The sequence below is a fragment of the Gracilinanus agilis genome, chromosome 2, assembly GCF_016433145.1.
Source record: "Gracilinanus agilis isolate LMUSP501 chromosome 2, AgileGrace, whole genome shotgun sequence".
Classification (NCBI taxonomy): Eukaryota; Metazoa; Chordata; class Mammalia; order Didelphimorphia; family Didelphidae; genus Gracilinanus; species Gracilinanus agilis.
This window is the reverse complement of record NC_058131.1, coordinates 319,095,897-319,117,547: the sequence shown is the minus strand read 5'-3', so window position 1 is coordinate 319,117,547 and position 21,651 is coordinate 319,095,897. Positions and strand designations below refer to the sequence as shown.

The following is a 21,651-nucleotide window of genomic DNA, read 5'->3' as shown; positions in this document are numbered from 1 at the left end:
CTTTAGGGAGTGATAATCAAAGCCTAAGATTTTCTGGCGCATCACTGTTACAAAGCCATATATATATATATATAATCTCTTTATTCTCACAACTATCAGCCAACAAGCATTTATTAGATACTACTATATGTCAGGCACTGTATTAAGTACTGTGGTTACAAGGTTACTATTAAAGATTAAAATGAGAATTTTGACCTCAAGGATCTTACATTCTCTGGAAGGAGGGTGAGGAAGGGAGCCGTGTGTGTGTGTGTGTGTGTGTGTGTGTGTGTGTGTGTGTGTGTGCGCGCACATGTAGATGTATAAAATAAATACAAAGTAATTGGGGAAGTGGAGAAGACACTAGTAGCTCTGGGGATCAGCAAAGGACTTCTATAGAACTCTGAACTGAGATGCACAGGTGAGGAGGCAGCATGGCCCAGGCAAGGGAGCAGCCTGAGCAATAGCATGGAGGTGGGCACAGTGTTTAAGTCACAACAAGAAGGCCAGTTTGGCTAAATTGTAGGATGTATGAAGGTGTGTGTAGTAATAAGGTTAGAAAGGTAGGTTGGAGCCAGATTGTGAAGGATGTTAAATGCCAAACAGAGGAGTTTGTATTTAACTTTAGAGGCATTAGGGAGCCACTACAGTTTCAATCAGACGAGGAAACCTGGTTAGACATGATTAGTTCTGGGGAAATCACTTTGAAAGTTATATAGAGGATAGGCTGTAGAGGGAAGGATTTAAAACAGGCATAAGAAGCTATTGAGACCACATGAGGGGCTGAACTAAGGTGAACATTTCTTGCACTGGTCTTAATATACATAATATTTTCCCTCCACATTTGCTTTGAATTGAACTATATTTTGGCACGTGGCAATTTATGACAACTATCTGCCAAGACATGGAGTGGCAATGGTCTGTATCTGTGCAAAGATTACCCAGCACAAAAACTCAATCCTGGAAATCCTTGAATTATTTAGAAGAGAATGTTTCCTTCCTTGTGTCAAAGTCCCTTGTTTCTAGGGTTCTAGGCAGACACCAAAATTAGATGCACCCCAAACCAGAACTAGGGCAGAGTGACCTGGGTCTTTGCCCAGTGTGATAATAAACATTTCCTCTTTTAAGAAGGCAAGCAGGATTGGCTAGTGAATAGGAAGAGGGAGCCTTTTTTTCCCTCCTGCATCAAATGGGAGTGTTGGACATCTTTCAGGTCCTTTTTAGCTTTAACAGATCTCGAATCCACATGTTTGGGCTTTATTTGACTTGACCTCACCTCAGTCTCAGGTTCTGTGAGAGGCAAATGAGATTTTCCCTGCCACCTTGGACAAGGACCTTCCTTTTCTGGGCCTCACTTTCCTCCTTTGTAAGGAAAGGGAGTTGGATTAAATGATCCCTAAGGTCCTTTTCAGATCTCATATTTTGTCCTGATCCACGGAACATTTTATAGGGGGTTTGGTGAAAGGAGGATAGGAGGAACTTGCTTCAGCCCCTCTTTCATCCCCAAAGCACCCACTTTCTGCGGGGGGTGGGGTTACCTTTCCTTCTGGTAGACATGTTTCTTCAATGCTGTGTATAAAGCAGTGACTGCCGTTGGTACTAAATTATCAAGAATAATCATTTAAAGTGAGAAGTTACTAACCTGGAGTGTCTCCTGTGCCTGGGGGCAGCACAGTCCTTGTTCTTCATATTTCTTTAGGATCTCTGCCCCCCAGGACCAGCTTCTGCCCATGCCTCCCCCATTCCTCCAAACCTTTTCTCCTAGACATGGTTTGAGGAAGTTACCCCAGACACAAGAATTCCTAGTTATGGCTCTGGGTCTTTCCCCTTCCCTAGCTCCTTCCCAGCTCTCTCTCGGTGTGGCTCCAGCAGGGATGCTGAATCCTTGCACTGCCTGCCCCCTCTTCTCTGCCAGCCCAGGACAAGACCAGTGGATTCCGAGAGGCAGCAGAAATAGGCGCATCTTTGTTCAGAAGGTGCGAGGCTGATTGAGCCAGGCAGCTCCGCTGGGCCAGGGCTGCAGGGGGAGGTGGTGTACGGCCTGTGTCTACATTATTTATGAGTGACTGTAAAGGCAGTACCAGGGCTGTGCGGCTGGTGTAGGAATCCACTGGAGAGTTTGTGGCTTCCTGGTAAATGTCAGGCGAGGCTTATTGGACATGACATTTAGAAAATTACCACTTGCAGTCTAGGATCTCCTTTCTTAAATACTTTAATGAGAATTAAACCAATATTATGGCATAAATAATACTCTCCATCTCCCCTTGCAGTCTGGCTGTATCTGTGTCTCCATTTGGGGGCTTAAAGCTGTTGCATTTCTTGTCAGATTTGCCCCCACAGGCCTAGGATTCCCACATTTATGTGGGCCAGCCAGAGCAGCTTGATGTATGGGGAAGCACTGGATTTGGAGTAAGAAGACCTTGGTTTTGAATCCTGTTTCTGTGACTTATTAATGTGACCTTAGGCAAATCACGTCCCTTTTCCAAACCTCAGTTTCCTTATTTTTAAATGAGGAGTTTCTAATTCAGTTATAAATCCTATGACTCATAGTAGCTGGGAGAAGGGAAATGGTCTTCTTTTTAGGTGCTAGAGGAGTTCTCCCCATCTGTTATTTTTGTTGTTACTAATACTGTTTTTCAAAATTTCATTGGTCCCCTTTAAAAATAAAAACCATAATTGTTTCCTCTTGGACCTCTGGCCCTGGACCCTTCCTTTTAATAACAACAATAACAACAAAAGACAGTGAAACAAAACTTATCAATAAAGTAACTACATCTTATGTGTATGCAACATTCTGCTTTCTTTTGGCCTATTATTTATGGTATTTTGGTGTTTTGTAGGCTTTGGTGCCTAGTGTAGTGGAAAAACCATTGCATTGGGAGTCCTGGTCTCAGGATGTCAGAGCTGGAAGGGGCTCATTGGTCCTTTTGTCCACTCTCCTTCCTGAAGCAGGAAATCCCCTCTACAAGCCTCCGCTGAAGGGTCTCAAGTGATGGGTAACTTAATGCCTCCTGAGCTAGTCTGTCCTTCCTTGGAAAAGTTCTCATGGATAGCCCAAATCTCTCCCTGCAGTTTCCACCGCCATTCCTATTTTTGCCCTTTAAGGTCAAGCAGAGCAAGTCTTATCACTCATTTAGAAGAGAGCCCTTAGAGTCACAGGATCATAGATTTAGAGCTCTGAGTCCATCTTGGCTGACACCATTGTTTTATGGATGCAGAGATGTGTGCCCAAGGAGGTTAGGTAACTCACCCAAGGTCACATAGGTAGGAAACATCAGAGACAAGATTTGAACCTGTGTTCTCCCACCTTCGAGTCAGTGTTCTTTTTCTGGAGAGAAGAAGATAAGGATGATAGAATCTTCATTTTTTCAAGCTAAGCATTCTCTGCTGTTGCCTTCAAAGCATTCTGGGGTTGCTACTAGATAGAGACTTCAGTGATAGCAACCATACAGGCATCATCCTGGTCTCCGGTCACCTCACCATCCTGGTCTTCCTCTTATGGTTGTGTTCAGTCCTCTGGTTCTTTTAAGTATTTTGAGGATATCACTGTATTCTTCAGGCTGTTTACCCATCGTCTTTCATTTTTCTTTCACTAGGACACAAAGCTATAATTTGAATAAAATAGTGTATAACAAGTGCCAGTCTCCTCAAGCTTTCTTCCATTGCTCTCTTGTGAAGATGACTCGGCTCTTGAAAGTTCTGCCTATAGAATGTAGGTTCCAGCAGATCTTACCAAGCCAGAAACATGTCACACATGAGCTGGCTCACAGATTTTATATCTGCTGTCTAAAGCAGGACAAGGAAATTTGTCACTAGAAGGTGAATTGTTTTTAGCCACGGCAATTCATGAAATCATGTTCCACAGCAAAGATTCTTAACCGTTGTTGTATTATGGTCCTCTTTGGTAGTCTGTCTGCTAAAGCATAGAAATGCCTTCTCAGAGTAATGTTTTAAATGAGTAAAATAAAATATATAGGATTTCAAAGGAAATTATTTGTACTGAGATATTGTTATAAAAATTGTTAAAAAATCAAGTTCATATATTCCAGGTTAAAGAGCCCCATAGTCATTGAAAGGTTTGGGATTTGCCCAGTAGAAAGGGTGAAGTCAACAGATCTTACTGTATTGTATTAAGTGTAGAGTAGTTCTAGGGATGTTCCCACCAGAGCACCAAGAGGGACTCAAGAAGGGGAGAGAGAATTTCCAAATGGAAGGACCATCAGAGCAGCCTTTTTGGAAAAGACAGCCTTCAATGAGCTGGACCTTGTAGAGGGTGAAGATGTCAGCAACTGGAATTGGTCTGAACATCTATTGAATCAGATAACAAGCCTGGCAGTGACATTATTCATGAAACTCAGGCCAGAGGCAGGAAGTTGGCATCCACACTAAGTCAGGGAAAAAAAAAAAGAGAGAGAGAGAGAGATGGAAGCTGCTGTTGACACTGCATGAGCTAGAGAGAGGCCTGGTTCCTGCACACACTGTTCCTTGATGAAGTTCTGCCAATAGGGTCCCAGTTTACAGTTTGCGGATTATAAGCAACTTCCTGCCAGAGCTGGCTGGTGCCTGAGAATGCCACATATCATCTTACTGCTCCCAAGCACTTCCCTGGCAGGCATTCCTGTCAGAGGAGGCCAACCTGCATTCCAGGGTGTCCAAGTGTCCTTTGCCAGGCAGAGCGGTGAGTTCTGTTTAGTTTACTCTTAGTCCCTGAGCTGTTGAAATTCAGGATCCTTGCTAATGCCTAAAAGCTTAGGACATACTTCGTCATAGCAAGTTAGAACAGGAAGATATCTTACATCAACTAGGAGGGCTGGAAGGGACTTGGGGGAATCACCTAGTCTGAACCCCTGATATTACAGATGAGGGAACTGACTAGGAGAGGAGAAGTTACTTGCCAAAGGTCCTGTAGCTTAATAATAAATGGCAGGGCCAAGATCTGAACCTCAGTCCCTCAATAGCTAGTCAGTGCACTATCCATTGTACTAGACTTCTTAGTCTATGGTTCTTTTGGGAAAAAATATTTGTTGGGGGTGGGGGAATGGTGACTCTTGAATTTGTTCACTGACCATCATATAGAAACTAATGTTATCAGAAAATCTATCTACCTATCTTTCTTACACACACCCCTTTTATTAAATCTCCCCCACAAAAGTGTCCTTTTATTACTTAAGGGAAGATATCCTCAACATTTGTTGTTTTGAGGCATTAAATATGTTTCACAAGGTAATTACAGAGATAAATGCTAATTATAATTGGTGTCCATTCAAGAATGTCAAACCTATTTAAGCGTGTTTTTCATAATGGTTGTTAATTAGTGGATTGTAGGAGGCTTAAATACACACACAAGGAGTAAAATGGTAATGGCTGGGCAGATCTGGCTTCTCTGTATGGCTGATAGGGATAGGATAGGAGTCATCAGCAGGTGACTTAACCTGAATAGTTTAAAAAAAAATAGCAATTATATGCTACCTAATGGTATATGATGTATTCTCATGATTTGCCTCATATAACCAAGAAAAAACAAAAATAAAACCTGGGTTCGATTCCCCAACCCTGCCACTGACTTGCTGTGTCGCATTATGTCACTGCTTCCCTGGGCCTCTTGTTTCCTCATCCATAAAATGAGAAGTTTGGACTAGCTCATCTCAGGGTCTCCCTTCAAGCTTTTATATCATATGATGTAAAGGAGTATGAAAATATTCTACATTTTGCAAATGAGGGAGCTAGAGAGAAGAGAGGTTAACATTCTATGGTGCCACACTAATATTAGATGGTAGAACCAGGATCCCAGCTCAGGTCGTCTGACACCATATTCAGTACTTTGTCACTGTACTGGGGAGGGTGGAATTGTTGATTTTTTTCCTAATTGTATGTATCTCTCATTCTCTCTTCCTTCTCCCTATTCTTCTCCTTCTCTTTTCTCTCCTCCCTCTTCTTTTCTTCTTGCCCTTCCCCCTCTGTCCTTAACATCTTTTACTTTTTTCCCCACCTTTTCCTCATCTCTTCTGCTTTCTTTTTCTCTTCTCCATCCCTTCTTCTTTCTTCACCCTCTCCTATTTCCTTCTCTCCATCCTCTCCTTCCTCTCTTGTTCCTTTTTCTTCTCTCCTCCTGTCTCTCATCTCTCATTATTCTCTCTTCCTTACTCTCTTTTGTTCTTATTCCTCTACTTCTTTTCCTGCCTCCCCTTCCTTCTCTTCTTGCTTTCTTTTTCTCCCTCTTTCCCTTTCTTTCCTTCCCTCCTTTTCTCCCTCCTTTTCTCTTTTTATTCCTCTCTCCTTTCCTTTCCTTCTCTCTCCTTTTCCCCCTCCCTTTTCCCCTTTCTTTCCTTTCCTCTTTTTTCTCCTTTCCCTCATTTTTTCTCCCTCCCTCCTTTTTCTTCTTGTCTTTCTTTGTCCTTTGATCCCTCCATGTTCTCCTCCTCCCTCCCTCCTTTTCTTCTTCTTCTTCTTCTTCTTCTTCTTCTTCTTCTTCTTCTTCTTCTTCTTCTTCTTCTTCTTCTTCTTCTTCTTCTTCTCTTTGGCTGTTGCTTTTCCTTCTACAGTTTTTTAAAAAGCAGAAACGGTTAATCCCCGAGAGGACGGTCTGGAAGTATTTTGTGCAGTTGTGCAGCGCCGTGGAGCACATGCACTCCCGCAGGGTGATGCACAGAGGTAACATTAATCCGCTCTCTCTTTTCACTGAATAATAATATAATGTTCCAATTAGTAAGTGGCTACATTCAAAAACAATTATGCTGATGTGCAGCCAACGCATGTTTGGAGAGACGGCAGCACTGGCGAGATGGATTTCTCCTGATGGGTTGTTTTTTTTTTTTTGCCTCCTTGTTAAAGGAGTCAGTCCAGAATGAGGGGAGCATTATGAAGATGAGCTGCTTTGTATTCTAGACACTGATATTAAGTCGAGTGTCAAACCTGCCATTAGCAGAGTGTCAGAAGTAGAAGGCTGGAGCTTGGGGATGTGGTGAACTCTGCAACATCTATTTCATTGTCTTGTCTTTAGTGGGATATGATGATGGACGAGTTGGTGGGATTTTCTTGGTTCCTCTGCAGTGTACATAAATATGCTGGATGTTTTCCTATTTGCTAGCCTTCCTGGGTTCTTTAGAACCATATATTTTGTACCCAGAAAGGACCCTTGAGCTCAGGTTCCATAGAATATAGAATGTTAGAGTGAGAAGAAACCTTAGAACCTAAAGTGTTAAATATATATAAAGTGATAGATCTATGCCTCTAGAAGGGACCCCAGAGACCATTTAGTTTTCTCTCCTCTTTACAAATGAGGATCCAGGGTCAGGGAGGCCAAGGTCATATAGGTAGTAAGTAAATATCAGACACATGTTTCTCTTACAGCAGAGTCAATGCTACAAAGAACCTTACACCATGTAGTCCAACCTATTATTCTACAAATGAGAAATTGGAGGCTTAGCAAAATAAAGTGACTAGTCTGAAGTCATATAGTAAGTTAGTGGCAGAATCAAGACTGGAACTCAGAGCTTCTGCCTCTCTGCTCAGGGCTTTCTACTACTCTGCTGCCTTCTCTTGCCAACGTGTGCTCTGTAATCTCTCTAGATCAGGGGTCAGCAACGTATGGCTCTCAAGCCATATCTGGCTCCACCTCCCAGACCAGGCAGAGCCCCAGGATGTGCCCCAGGGGACCCTTCAGCCCATGCCCCATATTCCAGCGCTTCCACCTCCATCCTCCTCCTTCCGCAGGCCTTTATGGCTCTCACTGCCAAAAAGGTTGCTCTAGATAGTGGTGTTGGTGTTGTGTGTGTGTGTTTTTGTTAAAATTGAGCCTTAAAACCATGTGATCCCTGTTGAATTTGACATCTAACTTTCTTTTCCTCCCAGACATAAAACCTGCCAACGTGTTTATAACAGCCACAGGTGTAGTGAAGTTGGGAGACCTTGGACTGGGCCGCTTCTTTAGTTCCAAGACCACTGCAGCGCATTCCTTAGGTAAGCCCCGTCTCTTCCAAAAGCCTCAGCAAGCTTTGGAATTGGTCATTGTTGCCCCTGTGTTTTCTTTGATTTAAAAACTAGTATTAGTCAGCCTTTCTTTAAGAACTCTCCCCCCACGCCCTCTCTCTATTTGTCTCTGTCTTTCTCTGTATTTGCCTCTCTATATATCTGAATGTGTATAAAATATATAAAACAGAGAAACTAGGAGGGATTGCTTACCTTCTTAAATTTCTGTCACTTCAGGAAAAGATTCACTCCAGTATAGACATACGCCACAATGGTGTTTCCCAAGGACATTGATAATTCAGGATAGCCAAATGGTGCTTTTCAGCAATTGTTTATTTGCAGGGTTTTTGTTTTGGAACTAAATATCCTTGGGGATGTTTCTTTACCTCATAGTGTGTTTTCCCAGAAGCAATAGATGATATAAGATGGCGGAGGGATATTTTTAATATAAAATAGGATTTTACTTTTAGGAATTAATTTTGTATGCAACTTTGCAATATCATTTGCTACATAAAATTAGTTAGAATTATAAACCTCAGCAAGGTTTTGTAACTTAAACATAAAAGACTCGAAGTGCCTGATGGGACCCAATATGTGGATATTTCTGCTAACATCTGTGTTGAAGTAGGTAGTACAAAGAAGCCAGAGAAGTTTTTGCCCTCCTGCTACTTGTTTAAAACTCTTCTTGTATTTCCCTACATTCACCAGCAACTGCTGCAAGCATTTGGCCTTTCTTCAGGTTTTGGTAAAAGTTAAATTTGCTTGATGGTTGCTCCTACTAGGCCTCTCAAGCTCATAGAATCACAGAATGTTAGAACTGGAAGAACCTTAGAACACAGAATATTATAAACATAAAATATTGAATGTTAGAGCCAGATGGATGTTGGACACTATTTTAATTACCTCCTTCCCCCCATTTTTCAGATGAGAAAACTTAAGGTCCAGAGAAAGGAAAAAACTTGTCCATTTTTGCCAATGTGGGACCAAAAAAAAATAAGGCAGTGTTATCATCACTGTTACTTATATTAAAATTTTCACCAAAATGTTACTAGGGAAAGGAAATGAGAATCATGAGTTATAGTAAAGTTCTTTCCTTCCTCGTTCTCTCCCCAACCTCTTAAAAATGGTTTTGGGCCCAATTCATTTCTGTCTCACCCCAAACTTACAAGCTGGTCTGTCTCTCATGTTCCGACACCTTTGTGCAAGTGACACACATTGAGTGTAAACAGAATGATAATATGGGAGCGTCTTTTGGTTCACGCGAAGGAGCTCTCTGAAAAATATGATTTCTTCATGTAAACTGTTAGTGTGCATTATTCATATAGCTCCAGATGGCTCTGAGACTTGTAGCGGATAGCATATGATTTGGTGAAATTTATTAATTCTGGTGATCAAACAGTGGTAGCTGTTTAAAGTGATTAAAAAAAAATCCTGTGTCATACCCCTCTGATTCAGAAGGTTTGAATACAGGGGGATTACTAGGAAGCTGGCTTTGCACTCAATCACTGTTGGATTGGTTATTTTATCATTCAGAAATGATACCAGTTTTGACTATTATGGCTCAAGTAATACTAGACTATTCCAGATTGGGGGAGTAGGTCTCCGGAGATAATGGTTGTTTTCCCCAATTTCTCCTTTCTTCTTCTTCCTTTTATATTCATGATAAAAATCCAAGTGTATCTCAAATTCCCTCTGCTTTTCTTAAGAGATATTAGAATAGAAAGTTTGACAGTTGGAAGGAACATTGGAATGTAGAATGTTAGGGCTAGAAGGAAGATTAGAGAATATATTAGGAATGGAAAGGATTTTAGAACACAATGTGTAAGGGTTATGAGAAGGACTCTAGAGTAAGACTTTGACATCAGGACCTCTGTTCAACTCCTAGTCCTGGTTCTGCTATATGCTAATATCTTGGGTAAGTTGCCTAACTACTCTGAGTCTCAATTTCCTTAGTAAAATGAGGGTATTGTATTAGATTCCAAATTATCTAATTCTCTGAATATTGGAACATAGTATTGAGCTGTAGAGGACTTTAGAACAGAACGTCAGAGTCTCTCTTCAGGCACTCATTGCCTTCCTGCTGAACTATTGCAATAACCTATGATTTTCAGTTTCTCTCTTCCTCAATCACCCACATAGCTGCTAAACTGATATTCTTAAAATGTAGGCAGATGCTTAGGAAGCTTCACTGGCTCCCTATTATATTTAGGATAAAACGCAAACTCCCCTGGCTATTATTTATTTTAAAAGCTCTTATCACCTGCCTTAGAATCAATTTTAAATATCACTTCTAAGAAAAGAGAACAGTAAAGACTAGGTAATTGAGGTTGTGACTTGCTCCGGGTCACACAGGTAGGATGTGTCTGAGGCCATATTTGAATCCAGGACATCTTGACTCCAGTCCTGGCATTCTATCCATTGAGTCACCTAGCTGCTCTTCCCCCAATATTTAAAACCCCTCACATTCTGGCTTCATCCTTACTAGACCAATAACAAAATCTTTCCCTTTCCCACAGTCCATGCTGTAGCTAAACAGGCCTTCTTGGTATTTTTCCTCTATGACACTTTGTCCTCCATCCTTCTCCATACCTTTGCACAGGCTGTCTTTTCTCCATGCCCAGAAGATATTCCTTTTTTATTTGTTCCCCTTGGAACCCCTGACTCCCTTAAGACTTGGCACAAGTTCCTCCTAAGGTTTTCCCTGAATCTCTGTTAGTTATTAATGTTCTGCTCTACCTCTCCTTTTCCAAATATTATGTATTTATTTTGTATATATCCTGTACAGCTATTAAAGTTAAAATTGTACACTAAGACTTTTGGGACACCTTGTATTTACTTCTTTGTGATCACATATCTCCTCAGCAGAATTTAAACTCTTAGAGTTTAAAAAAAACTTATGTATTTGTAGCTCCCATTCCTAATGTACATTGGCAAACAGTAGGCACTTCATAAATGCTTTTGATTGATAAGTCATCTGGTTCTACTCTCCTATTTTCCATATGTGGAAACTCAGTCCCCAAATTTTCTTAGTTGCTCAAACTCACAGAACGAGTCAGTGGTAGTGCTGGGTCTCAAACCCAGGCATCCAGATATGCCCCTTCCATTACAATGATCACACGATTCCTTTTCCCTCAGTTCCACTGAAGCATACAACTCTGCTTACAAAACATTAGCTATACTATTTATTTAAAATATACCAACACACACACACACACACACACACACACACACACACACACACACAGAGCAGGTAGAACTTTGGTTTGTATCCTAGGATCACATCAGGAGTTAGGAGAAGTGTGGGGAAAAGAGAGAAACTGAGAGAAACTAACCTTTTCTCCTGAGCAGTTAAAATGTCCATAGTTCTATCCTGTCAGATTTGAGCCTCTTCTTTATATCATGTGTACACATGAGTGTGCACATGCATACACACACATATACACACACAACCATCAGAGCCAGTTAAGATCACATCATTAGGAACAGGCAGAAACATGATTTTTTCCAATGATATGATTTTATCTACTTTGGCTGCTGTGCTTATTATAGTAATAAGAATAAATTGGAACTTGGAAATGGACTGTCTGAGTGTTCGACCCTTATCCTTGGATTAATTGAAGATTCTCATGTAGTAGTTATCAGGAGAGCTCCACTTTGTGAGACCCTGTTCCTCTTCTGAATGCAGATTGAAACAATTTTGAATAAGAGCAAAGTAGAAAAGGGTTGCAATGAAGGAGACTCTGAATTTGGAGAACTGCCCAAGTAATATCTTAGCTCTGTCCTTTTACTGTGTGGCCTTGGGCAAGTTCCTGAGCCTCAGTTTACTCTTATGGGGAGCAGAGATAACAATACACACACCTTGCTTCTTGAGACTTTGAGAATCAAACAGGGCCAACATTTTAAAACCAGAAAGCATCATATAAATGTCAGTTCATATTTTATTATTAAATTTCCAGCTGCAGGATAGAAGGGGAGAAAAAAAGAAACTCTCTGCTCATTACAATAAAACTTACCAAAATAACAAGCCAACGATCTCTAACTTAGTAAACTAGAATTAGTTGTCTCTGAACCAGCAGAACTGAGTTCTGATCTTTACCTTTGACTTTAACTTGTTGCATGATCTCAAGTAAATTGCTTTACTTATTTGAGTCCCATTTTATTCATCTGTAAAATGAGGAATTTGGAGCAGCTGTACCCTAAGGTTGCCTTTCTGTGCTAACCCTTTTGGTTTTGTCTTGCAATCTAAAGTTGGAAGGGACCCTGGAAATCTAGTTCAGTCCTTTCCTTTTATAGACAAAGAACCTGAGTCTTAGGTGAAATTATTTGTCTGTTCTCTGTTCCAACTTCCAACATTCTATGTTCTAAGGTTGCTTCCAGCTTTAACTAGTTTTGATTCTTCTATTTCTAGAATTGATGGCATCAGTGGAACAGTTATGCATCTATTAAAATATGCATCGCCTAATTTTAATGTGGACCTACTATGTGTCATAATGGTGTCTGTAACAACCTAGGTGAACTCTAATCTCTAAAGCTACTGACCCATGAATTGAACATGGGACTTATGCAAATCTATTCATCTATTTCTTTTCTCTCCCACCCCTGACTCCCTTGGATTTTGTGTTTGCTCCCATCAGCCTGGCATAAAAGGGCATTAGGCAGTACTACAGCCAGTGTGACAGGTGTACTACCCGGCGGTGGCAGCACGACTGCCTTCGTGTCAGGGACCGGAGCCATAATTAGAGCAAGGAACAGAATAAGCGTCAGACGAATTACCAGGCAGCAGATCATATTTGTCAGGCAGGATTGCATACAGGAAAAAATAAGTGACAGAACACGCCGGGGTAATGAAAGAGAAATGAAGGATTTGCCCGTACACAGCTCACAAGATCCAAGCTTGTGTCTCGCTTAGAGCAAGAGCAGCCTGCTGCTGTGAGGCAATCCACGTCTGGGACAAGGAGAGGCGGGACCCACTTATACCAATACCTGATGGACAGAGATCCCTGTCAAGGGGAGGAGTGGCAAGCTCACCACCTGCCAAAGAAGAGCAGCAGCAGCCCTTGGACCATTGGGGGAAGGTATCATGAAGAAGAGAAGACTGAGGGGGAGAACCTCATCCCTGGGCTCCAAGTATATGAGAGGCTGTCATGGAGCAGAGAGATTAGATTTGTTCTATGTGGCCCCAGAGGGCAAAACTAAGAAGAAAAAGTGAGGAAGTCACAGGGAAGATAATTTCAGCTCTCTGTGAAGGAGGACAACCATTGGAGGCAGCAGGAGAAAACAGAAAGTGTATTTGTTAGAGGGGGAACGAGATGACTTGAGTTCAGCTCTGCAACTTCCTAACTCAGGGGTCGGCAACATATGGCTCTCGAGCCATATCTGGCTCTTTTGAGGGCCAGATATAGCTCTTTCTGCAGGAGCCATAAAGTCAATTTTTTTTCAGGCGCTGTTACAGGAGTGCACTGTGAGCACTGTACGGCTCTCATGAAATGACATTTTAAAAAATGTGGTGTTTATGGCTCTCACGGCCAAAAAGGTTGCTGACCCCTGTCCTAACTACATGAAATTGGGAAAATCGCCTAACCTCTCAGCCTCAGTTTCTTCCTTTATAAAATGACAAGTTTGGACTAAAGGGATATTTAAAGTCCCTTCTGGCTCAAAATCTTATGGTACTAATAATCAGGGCTGTCTCTGAATGGAATGGACTGCCTTGGGTGCTGCTTATTATTAAAGATATTCAAGCAACTGGACAGATACTTGTAGAGGATATGATAGAAGTGGTCTGATTGAGCAGTAACTTTGACTACATGACCTCTGGTCCAAATACAGGTGATCTTCCATTCAGCTGGGAATCTGTAAAGTTCAGGCAGAAAATATCAATGTACTAAATTGCCAAGGTCCCTCAAAGCACCAAGGATTGCAGAATCTGAGTTGGAAGGGACCGCTGGCCTTTTAGCTTAACCCATAGCTGAACAGGAATCTATTCTGCAACAACCTCAACAAATGGTCATTCAGCATTTACTTGGGATAGGCAGTTTACTACCTCTAGGGACATCCCATTTCCTTCCTGAGCTCCATGTGAAACCTTAGTAGGATTTGAAAGGTGGGGTGGGGTTGGGGTGGAGTGTGAAGGGGAAGCCATTCCCTTGGAGGTAGTATATTTGTCAGAGGTGAGAGTGGGACTTGGAAGAGAAAAGGGGAAAGAGCCAGTTTGAAAGTATCTGAAAGACAGTGAAGAGACATGAGCATCAGGAGCTTCTTCTGACACAACACATCACCTCAGAAAAGTTCCTATGCTAATACATCCCAGGGATATGAGAGTAGGAGGGCATGGCCCTATTCACCTTTAGTGTTTGTAAATAGTTGCTCTATGTTATCTCCCCAGGAACTCTTTGAGGACAGAGATACTCTTTTGCCCTTTATTTTTGATATCCCCAGTGCTTAGCATTCATCTCTAAATAAGTGGGATGCAAATAGCAGGCATTTAACAAATGTTTTTAGTCCATGATTGTGACTTCACAGAAACTGGTAAACTAGAGGATTTATTGTTGGATCAGTCCCTATAAGTGGGCTCCTCCTACTCTCTTCCATCTTAGGAACCAAAAGGAGGTTCTGAGCCAGGAGAGGTCACAGAAAGGGGCTTAACTCTTGAGGTACAAAGGTAATGGTGATCTTCTGGAGACACTATGCTGTCAGGGAAGAGGGCTGCACAGGCAACCAGCTGACTTGTTTTTCAGGATAAAGAAGTCTCCAAACTCCTGCCCTATTTTGGTTTCCAATAAGGATTATCAAGTCCTTGACCTTCTTGATTTTCCTTAACTGGATATGGAACGAAGAGGGATTTTCCCCGCTTGTACCTAGTTCACCAAACATTTCATAAAATTTAGAGCTAAGTCATTTTAGAGATCATCTCCAAGGATTCTTCACCTGAGATCTATGAAATTATTTCATATATATACATATACAAAAATGTATATATATACACACACATACATATACATATACACAAACACACACATAAATGGTTTTATTTTACCCTTCTTGATTTCCTTTGTAATTCTATGTATTTTATTTTATGCATTTAAAAACATTATTCTGGAGTAGTTAGGTAGCACAGTGGATAGAATGCCAGGCCTAGAGACAGAAAGTCCCATGTTCAAATCTGGCCTCAGCCACTTCCTGGCTGTGTGACTGATCAGTCATTTAACCCCCATTGCATAGACACTCTTCGGTCATAGAATTGATACTAAGACAGAAGGTAATGAATAGAAAACAAAACAAAATAAAACATTATTCTGAGAAGAGACCCCTAAGTTTCACCAGGCTGTCAAAAGAGTCTGACATAAAAAAAAAAAAAAGAAGAATCATTGCTCTCCAGTGATGGGCAAACTATTCCCCAAGGGCCAGATCCAGGCTGTAGTTTGCCCAGCAATTCCCTAATCAGTACATCTGGATGTGCCCCCACATCCAGATCCAGATGTAGTGATTAGGGAATTGTTTAAGGCACTGATGGGCAAACTATGGCCTAGATCTGGCCAGCAGGGAATAGTTTGCCCATTACTGCTCTAGACTCATCTCCTCAGTTTACAGATGAGTTATTTAGGCTAACAGAGCGAAGATAATATCAATAGCTAGCATTTATATAGTACTTTTAAATTTTCAAAGTACTTTACAAGTGTTGTTTTATTCTCACAACAATCTGGAAGATAGATGCTAATATTGGCCCCATTTTACAGATGAGGAAACTAAGGCAAAGCTTAAATGACTCATCCAAGGTCACACAGCTAGTGTTTGAGTTTACATTTGAACTCAGGTTTTCCTGACTCCAAGATGAGTGCTCTATATACTATGCTACCTAGTTATTTTCTAAGATGCCTGATGTTTTCCTGTGAGATCATAACCTCCTTGAGGGCGGATACTGGGTTTCATTAAATCCCCAGGATTTAGTAAAGTGCCTGACAAACAATAAGCTATCACCTAAAAGTGCTTATCAATTGACTCCCTGAAACAACTTTCCCAAGGACCCACAGGAGGTAGAATTGAGACTAGATCCCAGGGTTCCTGATAAGTTGTGTTTACTTCTAACAAGGCTAATGCCATCAATCTTCCTCTTCCTTAGTAGAACTGAGAAATTCATTTAGACATGAAAATTCCACTTTATTGGTAGAGAGGGATGAACTAACTCTTAACTCTGCAAACAAGAATGATTTTGAAATGCAAGAGAACCAAATCTCAAGATTCCAGATAAAAAACGAAAACATCAAAACCAATCAGAGGAACATTAAAAGCGTCAGAAAGAAGAAGAATCTTTCTGAGAAACTATCTTAATAAAACCAGTTGCATGAATGCCCAGTGACCTGGGGGAAAGGCTCAGGTCCCAAAGAGGCATCTTCTACCATGGGTAGGCATGTAAAGCAGACATTAGGAGGAAAAAATAGTGCAGGCAATTGTTAACTCATTCATCATTCATTTGAAAATGCATATTAAATTATTAATAGTAACAAATGGTATAAAAGATGTCATCAAAGACATGTATGCCTGGAAAAGGGGGATAGGCTCATGATGTAGCAAGAGTGAGATTTAACAGATTTTCTATGTTGTATATCTTCTAATGTCAGGAGAACTAAGGCTCCCAGCAAGCTGAGTAGAAACCTTCTCCCCCTCCCTACAAAGAAGTTAGAGGAAAATATGGAGAAGAGTCACACAGATGAGAATGTGTAGACGGGTTGCAATCTGCATCATTAGAGGAAGTGCCCACCTCACTCCTCAGCTTCAATGTTTTGGGAAGTAAATATTCATAACCACCATTAATGGAGAAGATATTGGAGGCAGCATTTAAATCTATATCCCTCTAACCCCAAGTCCAGCATGATAATATCATCTTGGTACTATCCTTGAGAAGAGAAAATGAATTTAGAGTACTTTAAAATCATGGGGAAGTTGTATCTATTGGCATTGAGGAAAGATTTCAGCAATACAGCATCTCTTTGTTGCTTTGGCATCTGCATCCTCTTCTAGTTTACTGTAAGTCTTTAAAACTAGCAAAATGTCTTGGGGGAGACAGACAGACAGACAGACAGACAGGGTGAGAGTGAGAGAGTGTGTATTTGTCTTTTCTACTTTAAGCATCCTGAAGTCAGGGACCTAGACAATTTGTTCTGGACAAGTCTTTAGGACACAAAACATTCTCTTCTAGCTAGAGTGATTTAGTCTACCCCTCCTCATTTTACAGAAGATGAAACCAAGGTACTAAGAAGTCACCTGAAGTAGTTTTTCATATGCTGTCCCTGGCCGATTAGGATCCACCATAATTCCTTTATCTTCCCTTCCTCTAGGAGTTTAGGGATCCTAGCAATACTGTGTGCTCTAATCTCATCCCCAATATAAACTCTGGCTCTTGCTCTCTTGTTCTCAGGCTCTCTGTCTGTTTCTCCTCTCTTAATTGTTCACTTTCTTTTAGATTTTCATGTGCCACAACCCTTCAGAGTCCTTAGAGGCTCCTGGCCTTAAGTGCTCTCAAATCCAGTTTGTCTGGGTCACTGAGTGCCCACCCTTTGGCATAAAAATTAAGATGGAGAAGGGCAAACAACATGATGGCTTTGCCTTCTGATTCAAAATTGTCATTTCCTATATAGCCCAGTGCCTAGCCTCAGATCACAGCAGCGTGAATGGGCTTGTGATTCAGATGAGTGAGCCCTTTTCCTCATTTGAAGCTGGTGCCTTTGGGTTGTACCATTACATTAAATGAGTCTGGGACACAGCCCTCCCAAGCATGGCTGTTATTGTTTCTATGGGGTTGACAGAAAATGGATAGCACAGTCTCCCCTTCCTCCCCCCCCCCCCATCCTCCACCAATCTCCTTGTTTAAAAAAAATGATACATTAATTTCTATATAACCATCGGGGAAATGGAGAGACTGGCCCAGTTCTCTTCCTGGCCTGGCCAGCAGACTGAAGGAATTCCCCTGTAATGAGCAGCTTCTACCGAACTGCACAGGACTTCCAACCTAATCATCTGGGTTCACCATTGTATTGCTTTAGCCAATTTGACAAGGATGGTCTAATCAGAGACTATTAATCAGAAACTTTCTTTGGCATCTGCCCAACTGGGAGTTGAAATATTCCTGCACATGTAAAATTATCTGGTCTTCAAATGACTTTGTATGCCACCAAGGTCCCAGCAGGGGCTAGAGTCTGCCACGAATGAGTGCATGCTGTCCCTATAGCTTCCATTCTTCTCCCTCTGAACTCCTTGCATGTAGTGAGGGTAAATGGCCACTTACTTTTTTGTAAAGAAAATCTGGTTTTGTAGAAAGACCTTGGCCATGACCCATTTCATTAAAAATAAGATTTGACCATTGCCATTCTGAGAGGATATTTATTACTTTGGTGACTGGTTTCATATGATTCAAGAGGTAGAAATTTTATCTTTAGAAGATAAAATGCTAGAATTGAGATTTTAGGACCTGAGTTCTAACATTCTGTGTACTAACTTTGCATGTTCTAAGACCTTCTCTTGTTTTCATTATTCTAGGCAGCGAGACACTTCCCAGGGCTAACACTCTGATTTAGGGGCCCTTCCAGCTCTGACAATTATTTTTGTTTTTCAGAAGTCATGTTTTCTATCATCACTCTCATTGTCAGACACTCTCATTGTCTACATCCTGTTCTGTCCATGTCTCCCTACTCTTCCTTCCCTTCTCATTTCCTTCCCTCTTCCCCTGCTTTTCCCAAGGGGCCTGGGCTTGGCTTTCAATGCTATGTAAATCTACTTGTCCTAGTAACCATGTCTCCATAGGTGAGCAGAGGTCTTTCAGAAAAGCCACCTTAGTTAGGGGTTCTCAAAAAATAACAAAAGATATTCATTAGTTATTTTATTTCATTCTTATTCTCAAAAAAAAGTTGAACAGGAACTCAAAAAACTTAGGTGAAAGCTTTGCCTTTTTCATATACAAAACCACAAGTATTTCAAAACATTTCGAAGTTTGTTTTGACAGGAACGGAATGTCTCAGGAATGAAGAGATGCTTTAATCAGCTCCCCCTTTGAGGTCCCTGTTTTGCTCTGATATTTCTCCGTTTGAAACTCAGATTTCTTTGTAAAGATACAAGAAAGGTCAGAATTTGTTAGGTTCTTCTTTCATATTCAGAGCTCTGTCCCCCACTGTGAAAAAGAAAAGTGAGAGATTGAGAAGCCATGTTTGGGCGCTGGATTAGAGATTTGCTGGAAGGTGCTGTCGAAACAGAAACAATAAAAGATTCCCTTATCAAATTGTCTATTTTAAGATCAGTCAGTAGTAACTCCTGAGTTTTGTTGGCTTGGGTTCAGTCATTCAGTCAGGCAGTCTTTATTGAATTCCCTCAGGTGACTGGACTAGCTCATGTCTAAGATTTCTCCCAGCCCTAACATCCTCTGATCTAATGTTCAACGCTCACAGGTTCCTTCCATCCCTAACCTTCTTTGTTTTCATATCCCTTCTGATTTTGACACTCTGTGTTCTGTGTTCTATATTCCAACATGCTATATTCTCAGGGCCCTTTAAGCCCTGAGAAACATTATGTTTTCAGGCCTCTTCTTATTTCGACATTGTGTGGTCCATATTCTAACATGCTATATTCTCAGGGCCCTTCTAGTTCTAACATGCTATGTTTTCAGGCCCCTTCTGGTTTTGACATTCTGTGTTTTCCATTCTATGTTCTAACATGCTATAATCTGAGGGCCCTTCCAGCTCTAACATTCTTTGATTTCCACATTCTCTATAATAAGGTCCCTGCCAGCTCTAACTAGCTGTGATGATTATTTACATCAGGCATTATATGTGACAGTTCTGCAGCTGTACAGTTTTATAGTAAAGCTCCAAAATCAAAAACAAGGGCTGAATGCACACCATTCACAGAAAATTATCACGAAGTTTTTAATATTTGGAAGCCCCCAAACAAGAATTGTAGTAGCTCATATATATGTAGTGCTTTTATGGTTACAAGTTAATTTATGGATATTACCTCCTTTGAACCCTAATAATCCTGCAAGTTTTGTAGAGCAGGAGTGTCCAGAAAATGGATATTACATTCTTTATAAAGTACTACATAAATATAAATGATTATTGTCATGAAATTCCTCTTAGCCCTCATATGATTCCCTGTATTAGTGGTGCACTGGATAGATTATTAGGCTTGGAATCAGGATGAATCATCTTTATGAGTGAAAATCCAGTCTCAGATACTTAATAGCTGTGTGACCCTAGGTAGGTCACTTAACCCTGTTTGCCTTAGTTTCCTCATCTGTAAAAGAAGCTGGAAAAGAAAATGACAAACCACTTCACTATCCTTGCCAAGAAAACCCCAACTGGGGTCACAAAGTTGGATGTGACTGAAAAAAGACTCAACTATAATACCCTGTATCTCTCTAGTACATTTGTATTATGTAGTATTGTATTTCTTAGTTGTCTATTAGTGTATCTTAATTCTGTTATGAGGCTGTAGGCTCCATGGAGGCAGCAATTTCTGTGTCCTAGCCAAACTTTCTATAATTCCTAGTGTTGTTCTTAAGGCTTTGGGGACATTAAGCTTGTAGGAATTTAATACATATTTGTTTAATTGAATCAAAATGAGTCAACTCCATTTTACAAGTGCAGTCAAGTCCCAAAGAAAGACAGTGACCTTGCCAGGGTTTCATGGGTACCAAGTCACAGGGCTGGGTTTTGAACTCAGTTTTTGAGAATTCAGCTTCAGTCGTTTCTGGAATGATGTTATTGGAGGGTCAGGAGAGTGAAGAAGAAGTGCTAAAACTCCTTGGATCTGGTAATGACAATGCCTGGTGTATAGCCATCACTAAAATAAACAAGCCATTAGATTGAGAACAGAAATACCAGCATAGGAACAGTCTCCTAATTTACTGGCCATTGATGGACAAGTTCCCATGACTGCACAGTTTCCTTCTTTCCCATCATACCTGTGGTGTGCTCTGCTCTCTCACAGCATCTCTGCACACTAATGAAACCCGTCTGGAATAGATGGGGGAATTTGTAGCATTGGATGCTGGTTCTTCCCACTTCTAGTGCATGGAGCACAAAGCAACTGAGATGATGCTGATGTCCCAGGATGAGTCTCTGACCTCATTCACACTCGTAACTGTGGCTCAGAGTTGCATGTGGCAGAGGATAAACTCGAGCTTGAATAACCACTTTTCTTCATATAATGAATCACCCTCTGACTTCCTCTATAGGCTGTGCCTTCTCTGCCACTGGCTGGATGGGTCTTTGTCTTATTAACTCTCTTGACTGTATGTAAGTAGAAATTCACTTTACATAAATGAAGTGTTTTCCAAAAAAAATTCTCTATAAAAATTCTTTATTATTCATAACTCTTATTTTAAGTAGATGGAAGGGGGCATGCTAGGTTAAAGAATCGTGCAGCAAATCCTCTTGTAAATTGATCCCTCCTGATTGGCATCTCAGTTTGGGTGGTCACAGAGTACATTAAAGGCAGATACTTTATCTTATATAACCTACATCTCTTCTCAAGTGTAAAGCAAAATATAGAATTAAAATGACCTCAGTGTATGTCTACATAGTTTTTTGTGTTTATACAAAAAAGTGATACATTCTATGTTATGTATACATACAAAAATAATAATCTTTATATATACGTGTGTACATAGAATACTGGGAGGAAGGAAAGATTATTGGGCTAGTTTGTCTGGAGTAGAAT

The 21,651-nt window shown here is 40.9% G+C and overlaps 1 protein-coding gene across 1 annotated transcript in view; it reads left to right on the top strand.

Annotated features, from left to right (window-relative positions):
- NEK6 (NIMA related kinase 6) overlaps positions 1-21,651 on the top strand; it is a 128,739-nt gene that overhangs the window by 84,013 nt on the left and 23,075 nt on the right. Inside the window, exons 6-7 of the mRNA XM_044664249.1 lie at positions 6,522-6,630; positions 7,831-7,938. Coding sequence (XP_044520184.1) covers positions 6,522-6,630; positions 7,831-7,938 — 217 coding nt within the window. The remainder of the gene's footprint in view (positions 1-6,521; positions 6,631-7,830; positions 7,939-21,651) is intronic.